The 21,478-nt window shown below is 43.6% G+C and overlaps 1 protein-coding gene across 1 annotated transcript in view; it reads right to left on the bottom strand.

Moving 5' to 3' along the window:
• LOC103171997 (disks large-associated protein 4) overlaps positions 1–21,478 on the bottom strand; it is a 76,460-nt gene that overhangs the window by 43,570 nt on the left and 11,412 nt on the right. The window contains exons 2-5 of the mRNA XM_042341730.1: positions 16,779–16,999; positions 14,447–14,452; positions 7,082–7,262; positions 6,137–6,368 (exon numbers count right to left, since the gene is read on the bottom strand). Of these exons, the coding sequence (XP_042197664.1) occupies positions 6,137–6,368; positions 7,082–7,262; positions 14,447–14,452; positions 16,779–16,999 (640 nt within the window). The remainder of the gene's footprint in view (positions 1–6,136; positions 6,369–7,081; positions 7,263–14,446; positions 14,453–16,778; positions 17,000–21,478) is intronic.

Here is a 21,478-nt window from a genome sequence, read left to right as displayed (position 1 = left end):
TCAATCCATTCCCCCTAAGCCCCTCTCCTAAACTTCTCTATTCCCCTCTCCCTCAAGTATGTAGACAGCTTACTTTTAAAATACATTGAAAAGCTCTCTGTTGTAACTATGATTTGCTCATTTCACATGCAAAACTTTTACGTTTGCTTCCACCAAGTTGAATTAAAAAAAAACTTTTTTTGCATTCGGGTAATTAAGCTTGAGCGCAGATCAATATTTAAAACTGTTAGCTCAAAGGTAAAGAATATTGCAACAAACCTAGCGTTAGAGAATTGCTCTTGGGCATTTCATTGTTCAAGCTCATTCACTGTCACGGGTTAGCTTCACTTGCCGCAAGTCAAACCAAGAGGAAACCCCCCTAACGTCAGAATGGCACACCACTTCCAGAGTCAAATCAGAACTAAAGCCTTACCTGTTCCACCATTGATTTCACACGAGTATGACTCTATATTCAGGGCGATACATACGGAATCGTGCCTGGCCCAGCTGTTGCCTGGAAACAGAAGAGCTAATAGAGCTTCCGTGGTATCTGAGGTCATTTTTCCAGCATTTTCTGCATCTTTAAACTGTTTGGGCATGCCCAACCGATTATCAGTAATCAGAGCCTCCCACTGTGTAAGCAAGGAGAGGATAAGGTTGCCACGAGTCTGATTATTGTGACTAAGAGAGCAGCTACTTGTCTGAACGAATCAAAGCTTGCCTCGAGTTTCATCCACAAACTTTAAAGTATATTCTGTGAAGCGCTTTGAGCCGTCTCAACGACGTGATAAGGCGCTATATCAAATACAAGGATTATTATTATTATAAGGCTGAATGGAAAAGGAGCAGGAATGGAATTGGAGACCAAAATCCCACCTCGTCTGAAGCCTTTGAGGTTATTCTTTGTCTCACGATCTTAAGTTGACGTAAACGTTCTGACAAAAAATCTTTGAACTCAAGTTTCAACTTCCAAACCGCTCTATTCTGTAATTCTTCTTTTAAAAAAATAAGGTGGGATTTTCATGCACAATTTTTCATGAACTGAACATGTTTGGATGAAATGTTCTCAACAGGCCAAAACTTGGTGGAATTTCATGCCTAGAACGAGACATCCAGTGGACCATCTGGAATAGATGGGGCTGGGTGTTAGCCGTATGGTGCGATTTCTAAAGTGTTTCCATTGCCTTCTCAATGTGACAGCAAAAACATGCCTTTGTGTACATCTGGCATTGTGTTGTCTTGGCGTACAATGTGCCCAAGCTAATGCCAACGCAGTCAGAAGCCAACGTTCTGATGATGCAATAAAAATTGTGACATAAAACAGTAGGGTATTTAAAGAAAAACTTACATTGTTCTGAAATGCATGAGTACATGCAAACAAAGGTACATGATGAAGCACGTATCCCCCTTTCTCCCCCCCATCCCACCGCCCCCGTCTTCCTCACCACCTGTTTCATCCGTCACACTATTGCAAGGAAAACATTCCCACAACTTGGGCTTATTTGTCATGTCATTAAACAGTACTTTCCCCTGGACGGCGCTCGTGGAAAATATTTTTCCTCCAACAGAAGAGGGAAAACTGGGTCAATGTCAATGAACGAGACTGGAGAAGGGAATGCTGGTTCTCGTGCAGAAGGGCTGTCAGAACATATTAAAAAGTACAAGAAAGAGTCCCGCGATGGGTGACATTGCCATGGACGTGATTAATTATTCACATGCTAAACGCACAGCTTCAATTTCACTTGTGGCTCACGGTTCGGAGGACTGGTGTTAAATAGAGAGCGGACTGGGTCTGCGGATCTGGCAAAATTGCGAGCCGTGAATGAATTGCCAAACTACCCACAAGCGATCGACCAAATAGTGTCAAACACTGCTCGAGAGCTGCAGGGGATCTGGGGCCCTCTTGTGAGGAGCGCAATATATCAGCCCAAACTCTTACAAGACGGATAAGAACTGTCAAACCTCATGCTTTTGGTAATCTATGATACTGTTCGACTCCCATGGTATTCGTACAGTGTAATATTTTCACTCTTGCACGTAAACTGCTGCATCAATCTGTGCTGTCGACAGGAGCTGGGAAGGGAGAGGACAGCAATCTTTTACAGTCAACTACTGTCGTTCATTTTTCTTCGCTTTGCGAGGAACTCTTTTTTTTCTTTCTTTGGCAGTTCCTGCTCCTCTCCTTCCTCCTTCTCCTATTTCTCTTCGTAGGGCACTGACCCCTGGTGGGATGTGCCATCCCAGCCTAATCTTTTTCTTACCAGACAATCACGAGCACTCACACTTTCCAGCAGGGGACAAGTCTCACCGTATAAGACATCAGGAGCTATTTACCCCATTCTCTGAACGCAAGATGGAGCGGGGCGAAATTACATTGCCACAATCGCTGCTTTGGCTGAGCTCAGCCAGCTCAGCACAGACAAGGCCTCAAATCTGTAATTACAGTTCTGTAACGATCAGTATTCAGTATACACATTTACGCATCTCACATGCACTCGATGCATTCTTGTTTCCCAGGAGAAGCTGACAATGTCAGCAACGAGGAGGAGCCCCCATGTTAGAGGTAAGAGCCAGAAGCAATGACAAGGCAAGCCTTGAGAAAAGACGCCTTGGACACGTATAAAAGTTTTTCAAATGGGATTGAAAAAAGTTAACCCGGGACAATACTTAAGGATGCACCAAGACCAACAAAGAAAAGCCTTGCAAAAGGGGCGATTTCAGGAGAGACAACAGGAAGGTTTTCTTTACCAAGGAGGGTAAATAGTGACTGGAACAAGTGGCCAGGAAGGGTGACTGAGGTCAGGATACTGCGACTCATTTAAAAAAACAGGAAGACTACAGAGTAAGTATTCTGTAAGAGTGAGATTAGAGGAGTCAAAGGGCCTTCTTTAACCAAACTTATCTTGTGATCTTGTGATTGTTAGCTTTTAATCATAGAATCATAGAAGTCATAGAATATTTCAGCACAGAAGGAGGCCATTTGGCCTATCATGCCTGTGTCGACTCTTTAGAAGAACTATCCAATCAGTCCCCCAGTCCTGCTCTTTCCCCATATCCTTGCAAATTTTTCCACAGATTTTTGCATTCTACAGACTGCCCCAGTCATGAAACATTTAAGAGCCTCTTGGAAAACTTGTGCCTCAGCTAATTGGAATATGGCTTTAGTTAGTGCTTTGCGAGGAGACAAGAGAGAGAGAGATAGTACCCGCTTTATGTGAGAAAAAGCTGGATGTTATCGCACAATACTGGATGTGCACTTCTGTTTTTATTGTAAACTGCTATTCTTGTCTGTAAGAGAATTGGGCTCTAACCAGCAATGTTTGCAAACCCGATTTGTTGCCTTTACTGTAAATAACAGCCAATGGAAAGAATGGGTGGGCAGTTACATCACCGTGAAGGCCATTTTTAATCCAGGGGTGATTGACAGACTGCCAGCCATCACATGGAAACCTCTGTTTTAGGTGTGCCAGCGTGAACGATGCTGCCTCTTACACAGTGCACGCACCGCACAGTTACCATCAACTACACCGTCAGCAGCTAAAGTAGCTATTATTTCTCGCCCACCCCGTGCCTTCCTTCCCCTTGAAAACCAGCCGCCATTTTATCATGCTTAAAGCAATCAGTATGCAGGATTTTAATTCGAATGTAATGATAGTGATTTCAGTTCTCGTGAAGACAGTATCTATTATCAGCCACTGCTCGCAAACATAGAGCTGGTTAATGACTGACAAACTGCTTTTATTGTGCTTGCTGAACAGAACTGTTTCCAGTTTGTGGTGGTATTTCGAAGCCCTTCTGACTCAGCCCACGCAGACATTTTAATTAAGAATGACTCAGTACTAGAAACCTGAGCTATAATCCACTATTATTATCCTAAAAGTAAGGGGAACCAAAGAATTCAGCACTGTGCTTGCGAGTGAGATCATGAGGTCCATTCTCATATGTTGCTAAGTCCCAAGTCCCTCATCTCGGCTGCAAGTGCGCTTCTCATTGGGAAACAAATCTAATTGCGTTGCCAATCTGGTTTGTTCCAAGAAGCAGAGATTCTTCCGGTTTCAGTTTCCGATGCCAGCACAAGAACATAGGAGGGCACCGAATGAGAAAAGCCCTTTTGGCCTATCAAATCCCACTCTTTCCACACAAACTCCCTCTCCTTCCCTTCCACCCTCCTACCTCTCCCCTTACTGAGGACGTCATCCCACCCACTCGATATGGGGAATGTTGTACACAGAGAGCACCTGAACCTAAAAGTCAACCAAGCAAAAAAAAATAATTCATGACAAAATTCCATTCCAACTGCTCTACTCTCCTCCTTCCCGCGACAAGCAACATTCTTCACCCTTCCTCTTCCCCTTGTACCCTCCCCCTTACTAACACACCTACCAGCACAGAAGTCACTGGAATAGTTGAAATACCAAAGTGCAATATGGTTTGAGGCTCCATCCTAGAGAATTATTTGGGGAGGACAAGTTTGCAGGGCTATGGGGAGAGAGAGTGGGAGTGGGATTGATTTGGAGAGCTCTTTTCAAAGAGTAGGCACAGACACGATGGGCCAAATGGCCTCCTTCTGTGCCGTATAATTCTATGATTCTATGATCCTGGGATAAGATGTTTAACTGAGGTCACATCTCCCTGGGATTCGGGCCTTTGTTAAAGATCCCACTCTTCTGAAGCAGAGTGAGACATTCTCTTGGTGACCTGGCCAATAGTCCTCCCTCGTTTAAATTCACCCAAATCAGATCACTTGTTCAACAGATCACCATTGTTTGTTGCTACTGCAGATTAACTGTTGCGTCCGCCCACACGACAAGAGTCACTGCACTTCAAAGTAGCTCATTGTGTGAAGGGCTTTGAGATGTTTCAATGTGGCAAGGCACTGGGATCAAATGTGAGCATTTATTAATTAATTTATTTGAAAGAGTCTTTGCTTTATTTCAAAATGCTGCACTCTTTATTTCATCGTCACACAACTATTGTTAATTTGTACACACCACAGATTCCTACAATATTTTCCTTCTCAATCCTGCAACACTGCCAGCAGCAGAACATTGAAAATGCAGTCCCAGGTTTTTAAGGCCCCAAAAACCTACTGTACTTCACAGTTTCTGCAATCTCCTGATTACACGAGAATCATACCCAACCACAAAGAGGCAGCAACCAAATCACGACGCAACAGCATTTGCCCCATTTGTCTGCAAGGAGGGGCACGGATAAGATAAAAACTCTCCAATTTGTTCGGTTTTCCTTAATTAAAACAGATCTGTGAAAAGGAGGTAAAATTATTTAAAATGACTTACCCGTTGCACAGCTACAGCAGCACACAGATCCCACTCTGAAGACATTTAAACAAAGCGGCTCAATCGGACATAACACAGACATTGGCTCATTGCTCAGGTATTGTGTGGTTATGTCCATTGACTGTTTAAATATGATATTGCACAATGAGGTGGGCACCAATTCTCTGGTTATAGCATGTACCGTTTCGGTTACACATTTGTTGTAATTCACGAGCTTGACAGACTTTCGATCGCCGTTCGAAGTTGTCTGTCAGCGGAAGCGAATGTTGAGAGTTCTGAACTTACATCACACATCGACAGAGCAATAGAATGTTCAAGGTACAAATATTTCCAAGCGCACACATTGCACAAATATCGGATCACGTCACACTCGAAACTACCCCCAGGCGCGCGAGAGACCGTCACATTTTTTTTAACCTGTTTAATTCATGTTAGCAGACGCTTTGCTGGATTCCTTTAACGTTTCAGGGAAATCGAATATACTACGAAACACCATGGGATATGATCGCGATTCCATTCCTGGCGCTGATTTCAGCTCACTTGGAACTGTGCTGGTACCAAGTGATGAGTTCAGTCCAATCATCAGGTTTTGCCATAGCCCATGGGTCTCCATATAATATCCTACAATCATAGAAATTTACAGCACAGAAGAAGGCCATTCATTCGGCCCTATTGTCTAAAGAGCAAGCATTTTGATGCTGCAACACCAAATATCACAATGTTAACAAACCCTATCTGATGAAACACAAAGATGTCCTGCCTGAAATTGACTTGCTACATGGATGTGGACATCTCATTTTCCAGCCGTTACAGGAACATTGCATACTTGATGGGAGTTACATTAGGTGTACAGTACTTACTGGTGCTGGTTTGCATGGTTCTAACCGTGGTAGTTATAGGCGGAGGAGATACAGAACGGACAGATACATTGTCATCATCCTGAGAACAGCCGGCCTGGATAGCTCTGAGATAGCTGTGACTCCTTGATCGGAAACAGCCAGGGATGGGCAGGTCCAAGGCATCCATTGCTTGGGACTCCATCTCGTTGAAGACGGCCTCACAGACATTGTCAAACTGATCGTTCATCTCGACCTCTCTCTCCTGAAGAGGAAAGGAAACCAAATTGAGGTCAGGCGGCTTTGAAATGGAGTTTTAAAACAAATTCTTCGTAAGCTTCAATTAACTTTGCAAAGTGTGTTCCTCTCATTGCCTCCCTCTCCATTCTTCACAGTTATGTCTTCACGGCCAATTCCTGGTTCCTTGCCAAAGTGTTCACTCTTCACATTAGATTTGGAATGACACCATGCTACGTAGAAACATCAACATTTTCCCTACAAAACCCACAGTCACTACACTTTACAGTGAACCCCATGAAGCACTCTGAGACGTCATCTCATCACCCTGTTCCCTGTGATATATATGCGGCATAATACATTTCTGTACTACTTAATTATACTCTTTATTTTCACTGCATTTAAAAATAAATTCCCTTCATTTATCTCTCCCTTTCCGCCCCTTATTTCAAGCAATGTTTTTCTCCGTGTGCCTTAACGGCGGGGCTGTTGCATTACTGGAGAGGAGATGTGACTAAGGAACAGATTTGATCATGTTCTGGACCTCAAGCACCCCGATCAATCGTTTCTAAGGCTTCAAAATGACATCTACACAACCGCAGATCTGCTAACTAACCGTGTAAGTCCAAATGCCAATATCGTAACTAGTAAATCAATTGCCTTTGCCGTTTCAGCTGAAAGTTAATGTAACCAGTGGCTCTGCTCCCCTCAAGAGGCAAAGGCTGCACTCACCTGCATGATAGAAGTGGTGGACTGGATAGTGTCCAGACCCATTCCGTAGTCTGTGTTCCATCTGCGGAACTGAGGTGAATTCAGCCCCTCCGTATCCAGGCAATCGAGACTCCTGTTGATGGCCTCACTCACTGATGCGAGGTAGCTGTGGCTGCGGTAACACAAGGAACAGGAGATTGTTCTTTAATATTAAAAGTAGTAATATTCCTTGCATTTGATACTGCGCCTTATCACGTTGTTGACATGCCTCAAAGCGCTTCGCAGAATATATTGTAAAATGAAATGACTACGTTTTTGTGGGCGAAATGCGACAGCCAATTGCGTACAGCAGTGTCCCAGAAACAGTCATGGATTGAGTGAGCTAATTTTTTTTGAAGGTATTATTTCCCCCGGAAAGCGATCTGCTAGTCGACTAACAACCAGGTTCTTGCTTGCTGCTAGGTAAACAGAGGCGTGCGGAGTAAGGAAACTTGCCTAAGGTTTTGCCCGCCCAGGAACCTTTGGTAAGTTTTATCCATCATTCTTGTGCCATCTCTACCTTTTAACATGGGGCAGTTGAGAAAAAGAAAGACTGTACGGAAAGCAAGTCTTTTGAGGACATGAATCTTCCCCCCATTTTAGCCTGTTAATCTGACACGTTCTTAAGCCATTTTTAGAGCAAAAAAAGTACATGGAGTATCTATTCTGAGCTCAGAAAATGTGCTTTCAACAAATATTTGGCTTATTGAGTGACTGATGTTATCAGCGCCGGTTTAAAATACTTATTGAAGGTATTAGCATTACACATAATACACAGCAGCTGTGTGTTCTGTATGTGTGTGTACATACATAGGGCTGTACAATCAGCCTACAAAAGAGACATCTCAGAGAGGGCTGTAGAGAGATAAAGGTGATTCTCAATGGAATTGAGAACGAAGACTTAAAACAATGCTTTTGAATACAACAGAGCAGCAGAACAAGAGGGTACTGGTTGAGGGTTGAATCGACAAAGGGTGGAACTGCCTGACAATTCAGGACAAACACCAGGAGGTATTTTTTNCAGACAGAGAGTAATTAACAACTGGAAGAAGGTTATGAGGAAGGGTGCTTGATGCCTTCTTTATTTACCAAAACCTTCCAATAATCAGCCTTATCTTTGCTTAAAAGTACTATCTCCTCACCCCCCACACCGGGTTTTTAATACAATTGCACTGACTGCCTATAACATGACAGTACATAGTATTTAAAGGCACTGAGTCTTCATATTCTAGTCTAGATGGATTTGAAGCAATTAGTGACTGCTGTCAGGTAATAAGAAACATGTTAATGAACTGCTAAAATAATAATAATAATAATAATAATTATCCTTGCATTTGATATAGTTGTCTATATCACGTCTTCTAGACGTCTCAAAGTGCGTCACAGGAGATATTGTAAAGTGAATTGACTGTATATTATCAGCCCGTGTTTTAGAGAAACTCACTGGCCAGTGTATTTGTGCATCAACAATGAAACGCTTCGTGGAGCTTCCCTTTACATCTTCACAGCGATTCCCTTGACATTTTTGAGAAAGAACGTTATTGTGGTTTTCACACCCACTGAAGGACAGCTGTCGGGAGTAAATTATTTGACCATTGGCTTTAATAAAAACGTACCTGCGATAACGGAATGAGAGAAGGGGCCTTACCTCTCTGCAGAATGAAAAGAGCAAAAGCTGAGAATTTAATTTGCTGCGAGAGTACATTTGGCACTATCGATGTCATTGCCTTTGACAGATTTCCACTCTGTGGTGAGGGATGAGAGTCTGGTGCAGCTTCATATATCAATCAGGTCAGATGTGCTGCGGGCATAAGGTTGTCTGGAATATGCTGCTAAAAAGCCATCACATGAAGCAGCAGCAATGATTTATTTATCAATAATTTAATATCCTTCCATTCCCGTTTATGATATTTGTCATTGAGTGTAGTGTAAAGTACTGGAACAGAGAATTCATCACGAGGAGTAAATCTGCCCTGGGTTGGAGCCAACATGGAGGCTGGGGGGGGTGGGGGGGTGGGGGTGGGTAGCATTGGGTTTGACATTTTCTAGTTTGAGGAAGCTCTAGCTCCCCATTATGATGAGTTGCTGGCTAACACAGAGTTCACTGCTTTATTTAATTGTGTTTGGTTGAAGGCACCAAGTAAGTATACGTTGAGAAATGCTGTAACACTATCTGCAGATCAGCACCTAATGGAATGGGCAGAGCAGAGCAGGAGTTGAAAGTCTACGCTCCTGCTCTCTTGCAACTCTCTCCCACTTGCTCCTTCTCTCCCTACATTCAAAACCCTTTTGGAAACGGATCTCTTGGGTCGTGCCTCTAGCCAAAATCTTTAAATTCTCCTTCCTCTTCTCGCTGCTCAGTGCACCTGCTGATATCTCTCTGTGGAGTCATTACCCCAGAACGAGATCCCACAACCTTCAGGTGAGGAGCGAGAGAAGGCGATTGCAAGAGGCAGTGCAGAGGAGAGCAATGATGATGATTCCCAGTGTTAAGAGGAATGAGCTATAAGCAACATTCAGACAAGCTGCAGCTCTTCAGTCTTGAGAAAAGATATCTCAGAGGGCACCTTATAGAGACATATAACATTTTAAGTGGGATTGATAAAGTAAAACCCAGAACAATACGTTAGGATGCACTTAGACAGTAGGTTTAAGAATCGCAAAGGGCAATTTCAGGACAGATACCGTGAATTTTTTTAATAATAAATAATAATAATCCTTGCATTTATACAGCGCATTATCACATCTTCAAGACATCGCAAAGTTCTTCACAGAATATACTGTAAAGTGAATTGTCTATGTTTTGTGGGCAAAACACGGCAGCCAATTGCGCACAGCAGTGTCTCAATTACAGGTTAATTAACTTCTTAACCAGAAGGTAATTAATGACTGGAAAAGGTTGCCAGGAAGAATGATTGAGTCGAGAACACCGGAGAGGGTGGGTACTGTGGAAGGATGAGATAAAAATGAGTCAAAGGACGTTCTTTGTCCAAGATCTTGCGATCTTGCAAGTGGTGGATTGAATTGGATTGGATAGAGAAGCCAAATTTGTAACACGGGACAACAGACAGTGGAATGGCTGTACAAGCAGAAGCATCCGAAGAACTCCTTAACCTGTGGCCGTACATTTCTTTCATAGGGAAACTGTGAAACTGGCAACACTTAAAAAAAACTCAGACTTCGCAGGAAATCAGGAGGAGCAAAATGCGAACCTTTTTGCTGTTGCGAGACCCCTAGTGGTGGGCTTTGCTCAGTGCAAAAATCTTTTGTTACTTGTGTTGGAGGATTGCTGTCTTTGTGAATACGCTTTCGGCAAAGCCGAAAAACCAAGAGCCAATCAAGTGTGTCGTTACCCATCAACTCAGTGCAAGGAAAGAGAGTCCCTGATTATCTCGCTCATCTCTCTCACTCTCTCTCCCACCCCCCAAAAGGAAATATTTGGCAAACACGTGTCAGGAGCTTGTGAATCGCTAACAAAAACGTCAACAGCAACGTGTACTTATGCAGCGTCCCTCATGTAGGATAACCTCTTGGAGCGCCTCACACTGGCTGGGTCAGACCCCGAGCAAGGGCACGGGGAAAGGGGATCGTAAAGGTCTCATCCTTTGGCTGAGATAAAGTGTAGTTTTAACTGCGATGAGTCACAGACATCAAACAGATGTTGATCACATAGAGATGTTAATAGTGGAACTGCTACTTGCCATGCCTCTTGATGGTTTGAGGGGCTGGCATTTGCTTACTTTGCTTTGACCCACCTTGGGGAGTTGGCTTAATAAAACAACCAGAACAATTTACATTAATGCAGTGTCTTTCTCGTCGGGAGGAAGCCTCAAGGCGCTTCACGCAACTAATTGGACACCCGAGGAAATGGAGTAGACGCTGAGGGACATTTGGCAATTTGACTAATTCAAATTGAATTGGGGGGGAGAGGTGGTGGGGGTGGAGGTGGGGGGGGGAGGATGTGTTGATTAAGAAGAAATACCACAAGTTTGAACCCAGAGATGTGTTACGTGGGAAGCAAGTGTATTAAGGGATACGGAGGCAAGGAACGAAATAATCTTGCCGTGGTCTGATAAACTGGTAGAACAGGCTCGATGGGCTGAATGGCCTCCCCTTGATCCTGTGTTCTTCTGATATTCCTATTGCAGACAAAACCAAGCAGCTGCTGGCACAGTTGGTTCTGGTCTGGCTGGTTGCCCAGAGTCTGTGTCTCTGTAGCCTACAAACATCTAATTGTTCGGGACAAGTAAATAATACCAAAATATAGAAAATAGCTCCTCGTTCACAGATGTGGCCCATCGTTCCCTCCGCTCATGGTTTCTGTCCCTTTTCAGGCAGCTGCGAGAGGGAGGTCTCCTTATCTCTTGCTCTCAAAGCCTAAATTATTCCCGCGGAAACTAGGCAAACAGGGCACTGCAACGTGACTGAGCCAGGACTCAAATACCACAGTGTGAGCGTTGTGATATGCTGCCTCCTAGCATCATGGGCACAAGAGTCACTGAGATACAGTGAAAGAAAAAGTGGCCAGCACTGAGAGACAGAGACGCTCGGGACTCAGCAGTATTGGGTCTTGTTTGTCAAAGTAATCTTATCCGATGGCTTAGGAACCCACGGATCACTTTTCTGGGGCAATGATTCCTTCAAAAAACAATAATAATTTGGTCACTTAATCCACGACTGTTTGTGGGACACTGCTACGCGCAATTGGCTGTTGCGATTCGCCCGCAAAAAATATACAATCAATTCACTTTACAGTATATTCTGTGAAGCGCTTTGAGACGTCTTGAAGACGTGATTAGGCGCTGTATCAAATGCAAGGATTATTATTATTATGGGACATCCTCCTGACGTGAAAGGTGCTACTTTAATGCAATTTGTTGTGATTGTTGTTGTTATTTGGGAATACAATTGCGATTTGAAAACTGTGGGTGAGAAAAACAATTATTCCACAAAACCCAAAGACCTTTTATTTGCGAAAGTCATTTTACGGAGAGTAGCTATCAGACAAGTGCGATGTTGCAGGGCACCATTAAAATGTCTGGCAACACTAATTGGTGATCAGGATGCAATGGGGGATGGGTGCATTGAGCACTATCTGTGCAGAAAGTGATTGGACAAGACAGCGGTGTGGCTGTCTGAGAAAGGTAACAAGCTGAGGGATAAGAAAGAGAAAGAGAGAGAAAGAGAGTTGTGCTGCTCCTATGTTGCAGAGTGAAAGCAGCTCAGACAATTCGACATTGAGGTTCACGTGTTCCATTTTCTAATGCACCTTGGTTTGGGAGAGAAATTCCATCCGGGTCTAGATTTACGCTATTTCCTTAGCATGTCAGATAAAAGATACCCTAGCTATTCATCTGACAAATACAAGCACTGCATCTTACGGTTGATAGGTTCAAACATTTGAAGACGTTTCAACACTGTGATAAGTGCCATATCAGCGTATCAAATGCACAGATTATTGTTGTTAACACGGTTTTTGCTTCAAGTCAAAGCGATCCGAAACATTATTCGATGTGAAAGGCGCTATATAAGTGCGAGTTTGGTAGGGCATTCCGTGTCCAAACAAGAGAAGTTCTAACCTTTTCACGCCCAATGTCAATGAGTGGATTAAATCCCCGTTTCCACTGCTGATTGAATCAGGGCATAAACAAACACGAAGGACCACGTGGTCCTCATGTTTCTTGACAATGGAAAATGCCAAGGAACTACTTTGTACTAAATGCTCTCCCGGGGGGAAGTGGGTTGTTTTAAGTCAGCAATTTATCTGGGAGATGAGATGACGCGAGAATCGATTGCAAATGCTGGACGGGTTATAAGCACCTAGTTATCCAGTGTATAACAGAGATAGTGCTGCATAAATGCTCTGCCTTCTTGCTAAACGCCAAGCAAACCTGCAAGTCCACTGGAGGGCAACTGATTTCATTGCTTTTGACAACGAGCAGCAGGAGATATCTGTTCAATGTCTTCAATGATTTATAAAAGCTGTGATTTCATTGAACTTTCTGTTAGTGCGTGACACTTCAGCTGCATCTTTTTGATTGGGCAGCAATAACTCCTACCCTCGCACCCCCAATGGAGAGGAAAGGGACTATCACAGCAAAAATATTTTTCTGCCTTTTGTCTGCGTTAGCTCAGGATGTGCATTAGTCTGGGTTGTGCAGACTGCTGGAGATCGAAATAAAACTAAACATGCTTTTCCTCTCTTCATGCTGTGCTCCGTTAAAGTGGAAAATGCTCATTTCTACTGCAGACCAAAAACAAGAGCAAGTGATTTGCAAACGGGAATTTGCGTAGAATGAACATGTGTATTTGTTACAATAACACAGTCTCCCTGCATCGTTAGAGGTGTCGTCCTTCGGATGATACTTTAAACTGCCGGTTCAGGTTGACGTTAAAGATCCCACGGCCCAAATTGAAAAGAGAAGGGACTTCCTCTCTCCTGGTGCCTTGTACAACAATCCATCCCCAGTTTAAACCGGCCAGCCACTTGATGAGTGTTTGTGGGACACATTTGCGGGATATTGCTGTGTACAAGTTAGCTGCCGCATTTGCTTATGAAATACAAAGTCACTACACGTCACAGTATATCCTGTGAAGCGTATTTCCACGTCCTTCTGATGTGAAAGGCGTTGGATCCAAATTTTTGGAGGACGATGCTTGCTTGTTATACATACAATCACCAGCAGGTGGCACTGGCTCCTGTGGCGAAAGCAAACAGCACAGACAAATTTAACTAAAAACAGTGCTGTAGTGTGATTTTGTTCCCAGTGCTATTTATACAGACATTATATAAGTGATACATTAACCGGATTAAATGCAAAATAAACTATTTGATTGCTATGTTCTCCTTAAAGGTGAAGTTCTTCGCAGATGGTATTTCTGGAGGCAGTATCATTGATGCAATATATATATATTTTTAAAAAAACACCCATTAATAATCCTTATATCTTTATCTTTCACATTGGGAGGGAATCTCAAATGCTTTGTGGAGCATTATCCGTGAAGTGCAGTGACTCTCCATTTGAGCAGCCAATTTGTGCACGGCAAAGTCCCACGAACAGCCACAAAGCGAGAGACCAATTTTTTCTGGGGGGTTGTGGGTCGGGGTTACTGGGAGAAAGTCCAATCTCTTTTCGAGTAGTGCAATGGGATCTTCTTCTTAACATCCACTTGTACGGGCACAGGCGGGAGCTCGGCTTAACATCCCTCCTGAAGGACGGGTTACCTCTGGCGATGCTGTGTTTTCCCGGGCACTGTCCTGGCTCGTAAGCCTCCCCCCTGCTCCTTCACACAGTGTGGGGATGAGGAGAAGGGGGAGGCTGTGTGGTCTGAGCAGACTCTAACTACGTGCTCCTCACCCGGCTTCGTCGGCTGTGCTCGGCAGCGACAGACGCGTGCTAATGCGTCTATCACTGCTGTTGACCTGGAAATAACTTGGCAGGAAGTGAACGAGGCCAGATGGATTTGGGCATCAATTCCCTCGAGTATTTCAAAGTAGATAGTTACTGTGGCCATTTCCCACAGCCCCCCCCCCTCCGGCCCCCAGGTAAAATTAAACGACGTAATTGAGGAATGTTAAAGAAAACAACTAATATTAATAACCAACACGTTTGATGTTGCACCTTTCCCATTGGGAACCGGTCTCAAAGCGTTTCACAGGATGCACTGTAAATTGTAGTGGTCATGTACTTTGTGGGTGAACATCTTCGAGTTTAATGATTAACAACGTCATATACTGTACTATCTTTCACAATAAGCACCCTCACTAATTTGCTAAAGATGCCAAATTTACTGCGTGATTTATTTTGTCCCTTATTCGGGTTGAAAAAGTTTACCGATATCCTGCATGATTTCTAAATTGTAAGGCGTTCAATCAGTTAAGCAGTGTAATTTCACTGTCTTTTAGTATTTACAATTTGTGACAGCGAATCTGAATGCTGAAATCACTGATTCGGAATTGTATTCAGTTAACTAATATTAAACATCATCTCTTAGGGGAAAGAACATAAGAACGTAAGAATTTGCTTGGCAAAAGAAGACCAAGATCCATCTGGTTCGCCTTCCACCATCCAGACAATCGCATGACATGTCGGGTCCCAAACTACATATTGTATCCTGAGATATTATTTCCTAACAGAAATCTCACATAAATCTGTTGGAAAACAGAAAGCGAAGGGTTAAATAGAGTTCGCTCGTGGAGACCAAAGCTCCTCAGTATTCAGCTGGAACCTTGCCTTCCTGCTCAAAAAGGCACACCAGGAATGTATTTAAATTAGCCGATGAATATTTATTTAACGGCAGTAACTTGCAATGCTGGTAGCTCTGCTGGTAACACAGTGCTCCGAATCGTGATCAGCATCTGCAAGCATCGAGAATATCATTCGGTTACAATTTTTGACGGCAAATAAAGGATGCCCGGCCACAAAGAGGCAACTGCTCTGAGCAACCTATTCAATTCTCGTCTCCTTCACTACCCATCAGGGACACACGGGTCTGCAGTATGATGAATGTGTGCGCCTGTTATTTCGGTTAGTTTAGTTCAGCTGTGTGTGTGTGTCTGTGTGTGTGTGTGTGCTAGGGTTATCAGCGATGGTTCTGCCCTATGATTTCCTATATCGTCTGCAAAGGATGAATTGCGCTCATTGCCCACTCGCTGATATCTTTTGCCCACGTCCCTTGACTGCAGCAGGTAAAAGGCTTCTCTGCTCAATTATTAATTATTAATTAATTATTAATTAAGGAAACATCTTTACTGTAGATTGGTGACTGTGTATTTTGTTAATACATCGTGGAGTCCTGTAGCTCAGTGGTTAGAGCACTCGCTTTGCAAGCGAGAGACCTGAGTTCAATTCCAGGCAGAGGGCGAAACCTTGGGCAAATTTCCTTACTCCACACAGAGCCTAACAATAATCCCTCCAAAACCAAAAACAATAATAAATTGGTCATTTTCAATCTACGACGGTTGGTGGGACATTGCTGTGCGCAATTGACTGCCGCGTTCGCCCACAAATATACAGTCAATTCACTTTACAGTGTGTTCTGTGAAGTGCTTTGGGACGTCCTCCCGACGTGAAAAGCGCTATATCAAATGCAAGGATTATTATTATTATTAATATTGTGGCTCGGAGCATTGCTGTGAGCAATTGGGCCTACAAATGCATTCCGTCTACACGTACAATACATCCTGTGAAGCTCTCTGGGACGTCCTCCCGACTTGAAAGGAGCTATAAGCAAATGCAAGGATTATTATTATAAATCGGAACAGTGAACAAAAGGCGCTTTGTTCTTATAATAATAATCCAGCCTCTTGCCCCCAGCCTTTGGAACTCCATCCCGCATTCCCTCCGCCTCTCTCCCTCCTTCCCTTGCATCCTTCAAGGCACGTCTCAAGAGCCTCGTCTTCGACTGCGCCTTCGGCCACCTTCCTACCCTCCCTGCCCTCCACCCCTCTTAATCCCGACCCACCTGCCTTGGGTCCAAATTTCTGCTGTCCAGCGACTTGGGACGTCTTCCTGATGTGAAAGGAGCTGCGCAAATATAACTTGCTGTTTGTGGTTGCGTTTGGGTGGGGGTGGGGGGGGGCTATTTCGAAACGGGGGGGAGAGGGTGCCATACTTTTTCTACCAAAAAACACAACAAAATGCGCGCGGGGAAGAGTTGGGAATGGGTTAAAGCTTACGTTCGCTGATTGGTCTGCTCGCTGAGCGATTGCTGCGTGGCTTTCAGGTAGCTCTGGCGTCTGGCTGCGGTCTTCGGGGACGGCTTGGGGCTGATCTCAGAATCCTCGCTGTCGTCGTCTCCCATGGCCTTGATGTAACTGCCGCTGCGCATTCGCCGACAGGGAATCTCCGACACCTTGCTGCGCGTGAGGGTGCTGTTCCAGTCTTCGTGAGGAGGCACCTGCCCGAGATGGAGCACCCGGCGTTAATTAGCCCGAACGCATTTCCAGATTAATTCCCCCCCACCCGCACCCACTCCCCCCCCCCAATAAAAATCGCGGAGCAGCAGGAACCCACTTTCTCCACCCGGCAGATTGTAAGCACCGTCTTTCGAATCGTTTTAGAATTTGTGACGCGTGAGAGACCTGGGGTCAGTCATCACACGACGCCCTGCACATCTATCACGTAACTACTGCTGTGCGCCATTGGCTGCCGTGTTTCGCCCACAAAATACAGTCAATTCACTTTACAGTATATTCTGCGAAGCACTTTGAGACGTCTCGAAGACGTGATAAGGCGCTATATCAAATGCAAAGATTATTATTATGATTAGCTACTAGCACCTTGGCAAGATCACAAGATCGATTGGGATTAAGATAGGCCCTGCCAGGCCATTTGATCTCATCCCTCCACTGTCCCCACCTCACACCGGCCTCCAATCACAGCGTCAAGCTGTTTGTTCAATGAGTTCCAGTTTCCTGGCCCCCAAATAAGAGGCTGACACACTGCGATGATTACTGACTTCAGGTTGGATTGTATAGAACTGTGGCTATTTTTCAAAACAAATACTGCATCACTGCAACTCTTGGCATTTACTTTGGAATCAATCTTACACACAATCTCAGGATCTATCAGCCCGGTTTGTTTCTCTACTTGTGACACAGTTAGATTTAATATCAGCGTTCCCAGAACCTGGCACAGTTGCGTTAAAAGCTCCCTCGACCATTTTGTACCTGGGATAAAAGGCAAGCTTTAACCTCCATATCTTCTCTAAATCCACCTCCGAAGCCTTCTTTGGTACAAAACCACTTTTATTAAAAAAAATCATATCATTTTTATTTGATTTTTATTAATGGTGACTCTCCACACTCAAGCATCAATCAGCAGATCTCAAACCCATGCACTTCTAAAGCTGGTCAATAATGCAAGGATTTCCGAGGTATAATCCATTTAAATCCACAACTCGTTAGCTTTTTCAGCATGAGCAATATATCAGGGTGTAACCCCCACTGAGCTGACGGGCTTCACACAAAGAGGATTTGAGAACATGTTTTTGCTGACCTCCAAGAGTTAAGATGTATTGTCTAGTGTGGAGCTTTTGCTAAGAAGGGAGTCTCGTAGCATTATGGTTACCTCGCAAGCGAGAGGACCCGGGTTCGATTCCCGGACGGGAAGAATCCTTAGTCACGTTTCCTTACTCCACACCATTCTGTTAACCTGGCAGTCATTTTTCCCCCGATAACGTATAACTAGGGAGGTAGATTGAGCTTTTAAACTAATAAGGGGGGAGGGAGTGTTACGGTTAAATGTAAACTTGCAAAGCGAATAAGAAAAGTCAAGGCTGCAGAGCAGAGTAGCGACCTGGGAGATGAAGAACAGAGTGTATCAACAACAAAAACAAAATTACATTTGAAAAGCCTTTTTCACGTCGGGAGGACGTCCCAAGGCAAGGATGTAGAATCAGTATGGGTGGACCTAAGAAACAACAAGGGGCAGAAAACACTCGTGGGAGTAGTTTATAGACCCCCGAACAGCAGTTGCAGTATTGGGCAGAGTATTCATCAGGAAATTAGAGGAGCATGTAACAAGGGGAATGCAGTAATAGTGGGTGATTTTAATCTTCATATAGGCTGGGAAAACCAAATTGGCAAGAGTAAATTAGAGGATGAGTTTACGGAATGCATTAGAGATAATTTTCTAGAACAGTTTGCTGAGGAACCAACCAGGGAACAGGCTATCCTAGATCTTGTATTGTGTAACGAAGCAGAGCTAATCAGTAATCTTGAAGTTAAGGATCCTCTAGGGCAGAATGACCATAATATGATGGAATTTAATATTAAGTTTGAGAGTGATGTAGTTAAGTCTGAAACAAGGGTCTTAAACTCAAATAAAGCCAACTTTGCAGGTATGAGGGATGATTTGGCTAAAATAGACTGGGAAAGTAGATTACAAGATATGACGGTAGACAAGCAATGGCAAACGTTCAAAGATATATTAGATAATTCCTAGCGAATGCATATTCCCTTGAGAAATAAAAATTCCACAGGAAAAGTGGTTCAACCATGGCTAAATAGAGAAGTTAAGGAAAGTATAAAATTAAAAAAGGCCTATAATATTGCCAAAAAGAGCTGTAAACCTGAGGATTGAGAGGGCTTTGGAAATCAGCAAAGATAACTAAGAAACTGATCAAGAAGGAGAAAAGGGAATATGAGAGTAAACTAGCTAGAGATATAAAGACAGATTGTAAGAGCTTTTACAAGTAAATAAAGAGGAAGAGATTAACAAAAGTAAATGTGGGTCCCTTACAGGCAGAGGCAGGAGAAATTATAATGGGGAATAAAGAAATGGCAGAGTCACTGAACAAATACTTTGCTTCTGTCTTCACGTTGGAAGATACTTAAAACTTACCAGAAATAGTGGGGAACCAAGAGACTAATGTTAGTGAGGAACTTAAAGAAATTAATATCAGTAAAGTAATAGAGAAATTGATGGGACTAAAAACTGATAAATCCCCTGGACCTGATGGCCTGCATCCTAGGGTTTTAAAAGAGGTGGCTACAGAGATAGTGGATGCATTGTTTTTGATCTTCCAGAATTCCCTGGATTCTGGAACGGTTCCCGTTGATTGGAAGATTGCAAATGTAAGAAGGGTGGGAGAGAAAAAATGGGGAACTATAGACCAATTAGCCTGACATCGGTGGTAGGGAAAATTCTCGTGTCTATAATTAGGGACGTTATCCTGGGGCTCTTAGAAAGTCATAATATGGTTAGGTAGAGTCAACATGGTTTTATGAAAGGGAAATCGTGTTTAACAAATCTTTTAGAGTTTTTCTTGAAGATGTAACTAGCAGGTTAGATGGGGGGAAACCAGTGGATATAGTGTACTTAGATTTTCAGAAGGCACTCGACAAGGTGCCACATAAAAGGTTGTTACGTAAGATTATAGCTCATGGAATTAAGAGTAATATATTAGCATGGATCGAAGAATGGTTAACAGACAGAAAACAGAGAGTACGGATAAACAGTCCTTCTCAGATTGGCAAGTTGTGACTAGTGGAGTGCCGCAAGGATCAGTGCTTGGGCCTCAACTGTTTGCAGTCTACATCAATGACTTAGATGAGGAAATAGAGCTTAATATATCTAAATTTGCAGACGATACAAAGCTAGGTGGGAAAGTAAACTGTGAGGAGGACACAAGGAGGATGCAAAGGGATACAGACAGGTTAAGGGAGTGGGGAAGAAGGTGGCAGATGGAGTATAATGTGGGGAAGTGTGAAGTTATTCACCTAAGTAGAGAAAATAGCAAAGCAGATTATTTTCTAGAGAGGGAGAGACTAGATAGTGTTAGTATTCAGAGGGATTTAGGTGTCCTTGTACACCAATCACAGAAAGTTAGGATGCAGGTACAGCAAGCAATTAGGAAGGCTAACGGCATGTTAGCGTTTATTGCAAAGGGGTTAGAGTACAAGAGTAGGGAAGTCTTACTGCAATTGTATAGGGCCTTGGTGAGACTGCACCTGGAATATTATGTGCAGTTTTGGTCTCCTTATCTAAGAAAGGATATACTGGCCTTAGAGGGGGTGCAACGTAGGTTCACTAGGTTGGTTTCTGAGAAGAGGGGCTTGACCTACGAGGAGAGGTTGAGTAGACTAGGCCTACATACTCTAGAATAAAGAAGAATTAGAGGTGATCTTATAGAAACCTATAAGATTCTTAAGGGTCTTGACAGGGTAGATAGTGTGAGACTTTCCTCTGGTTGGAGAATCTAAAACTAGGGTTCATAGTCTCAGGACTGAATTGAAAAAATATTTCTTCACTCAGAGGGTAGTGAATTTATGGAATTCTCTAACCCAGAAGGCTGTGGATGCTCAGTCATTGAACATCTTCAAGACTGAGATTGATAGATTTTTAAAAACTAAAGGGATTAAGGGATATGGGGAAAGGGGGGGTAAATGGAATTAGGTTAGAAGATCGGCCATGATCTTATTAAATGGAGGGTCAGGCTCGAGGGGCCGAATGGCCTATCCCTGCTCCTATTTCTTATGTTCTTATGATGTTTGCATCAAATACATCAGTACTCGCTCAGCGGCAGAACAACAACTTGCATTTATAAAGTACCCCTCACACAGAGACTCAGAGCCATTGACAGTGGCGGAGACTCATGCCGAGCCAGGGAGGCGGTGACCATAAGCACTATCGAAGAGGAAGGTCACCAGGCGTGATCTGAAGATGGGGAAGGAGGAGGCAAGGTGGAGGGACTGAGAGAGCTTGAGATTGAGGGCTGGATGGAAGTCTGAGCTTGTTAAGGAACCACAGATTGGAGATCAAGATCATTCAAAACCCATTCAACATAATACCACTTTCCAGAAATAGTACACATTCAACCAGACGCCTTACTCCAGCCACTGAAAATAGCCATTGTCAATCTTATTCCTTACAG

The sequence above is a fragment of the Callorhinchus milii genome, unplaced genomic scaffold, assembly GCF_018977255.1.
Source record: "Callorhinchus milii isolate IMCB2004 unplaced genomic scaffold, IMCB_Cmil_1.0 Scaffold18, whole genome shotgun sequence".
Classification (NCBI taxonomy): Eukaryota; Metazoa; Chordata; class Chondrichthyes; order Chimaeriformes; family Callorhinchidae; genus Callorhinchus; species Callorhinchus milii.
Note: the sequence above shows the minus strand (reverse complement) of the source record. Positions and strands in the feature narration are given on the sequence as shown.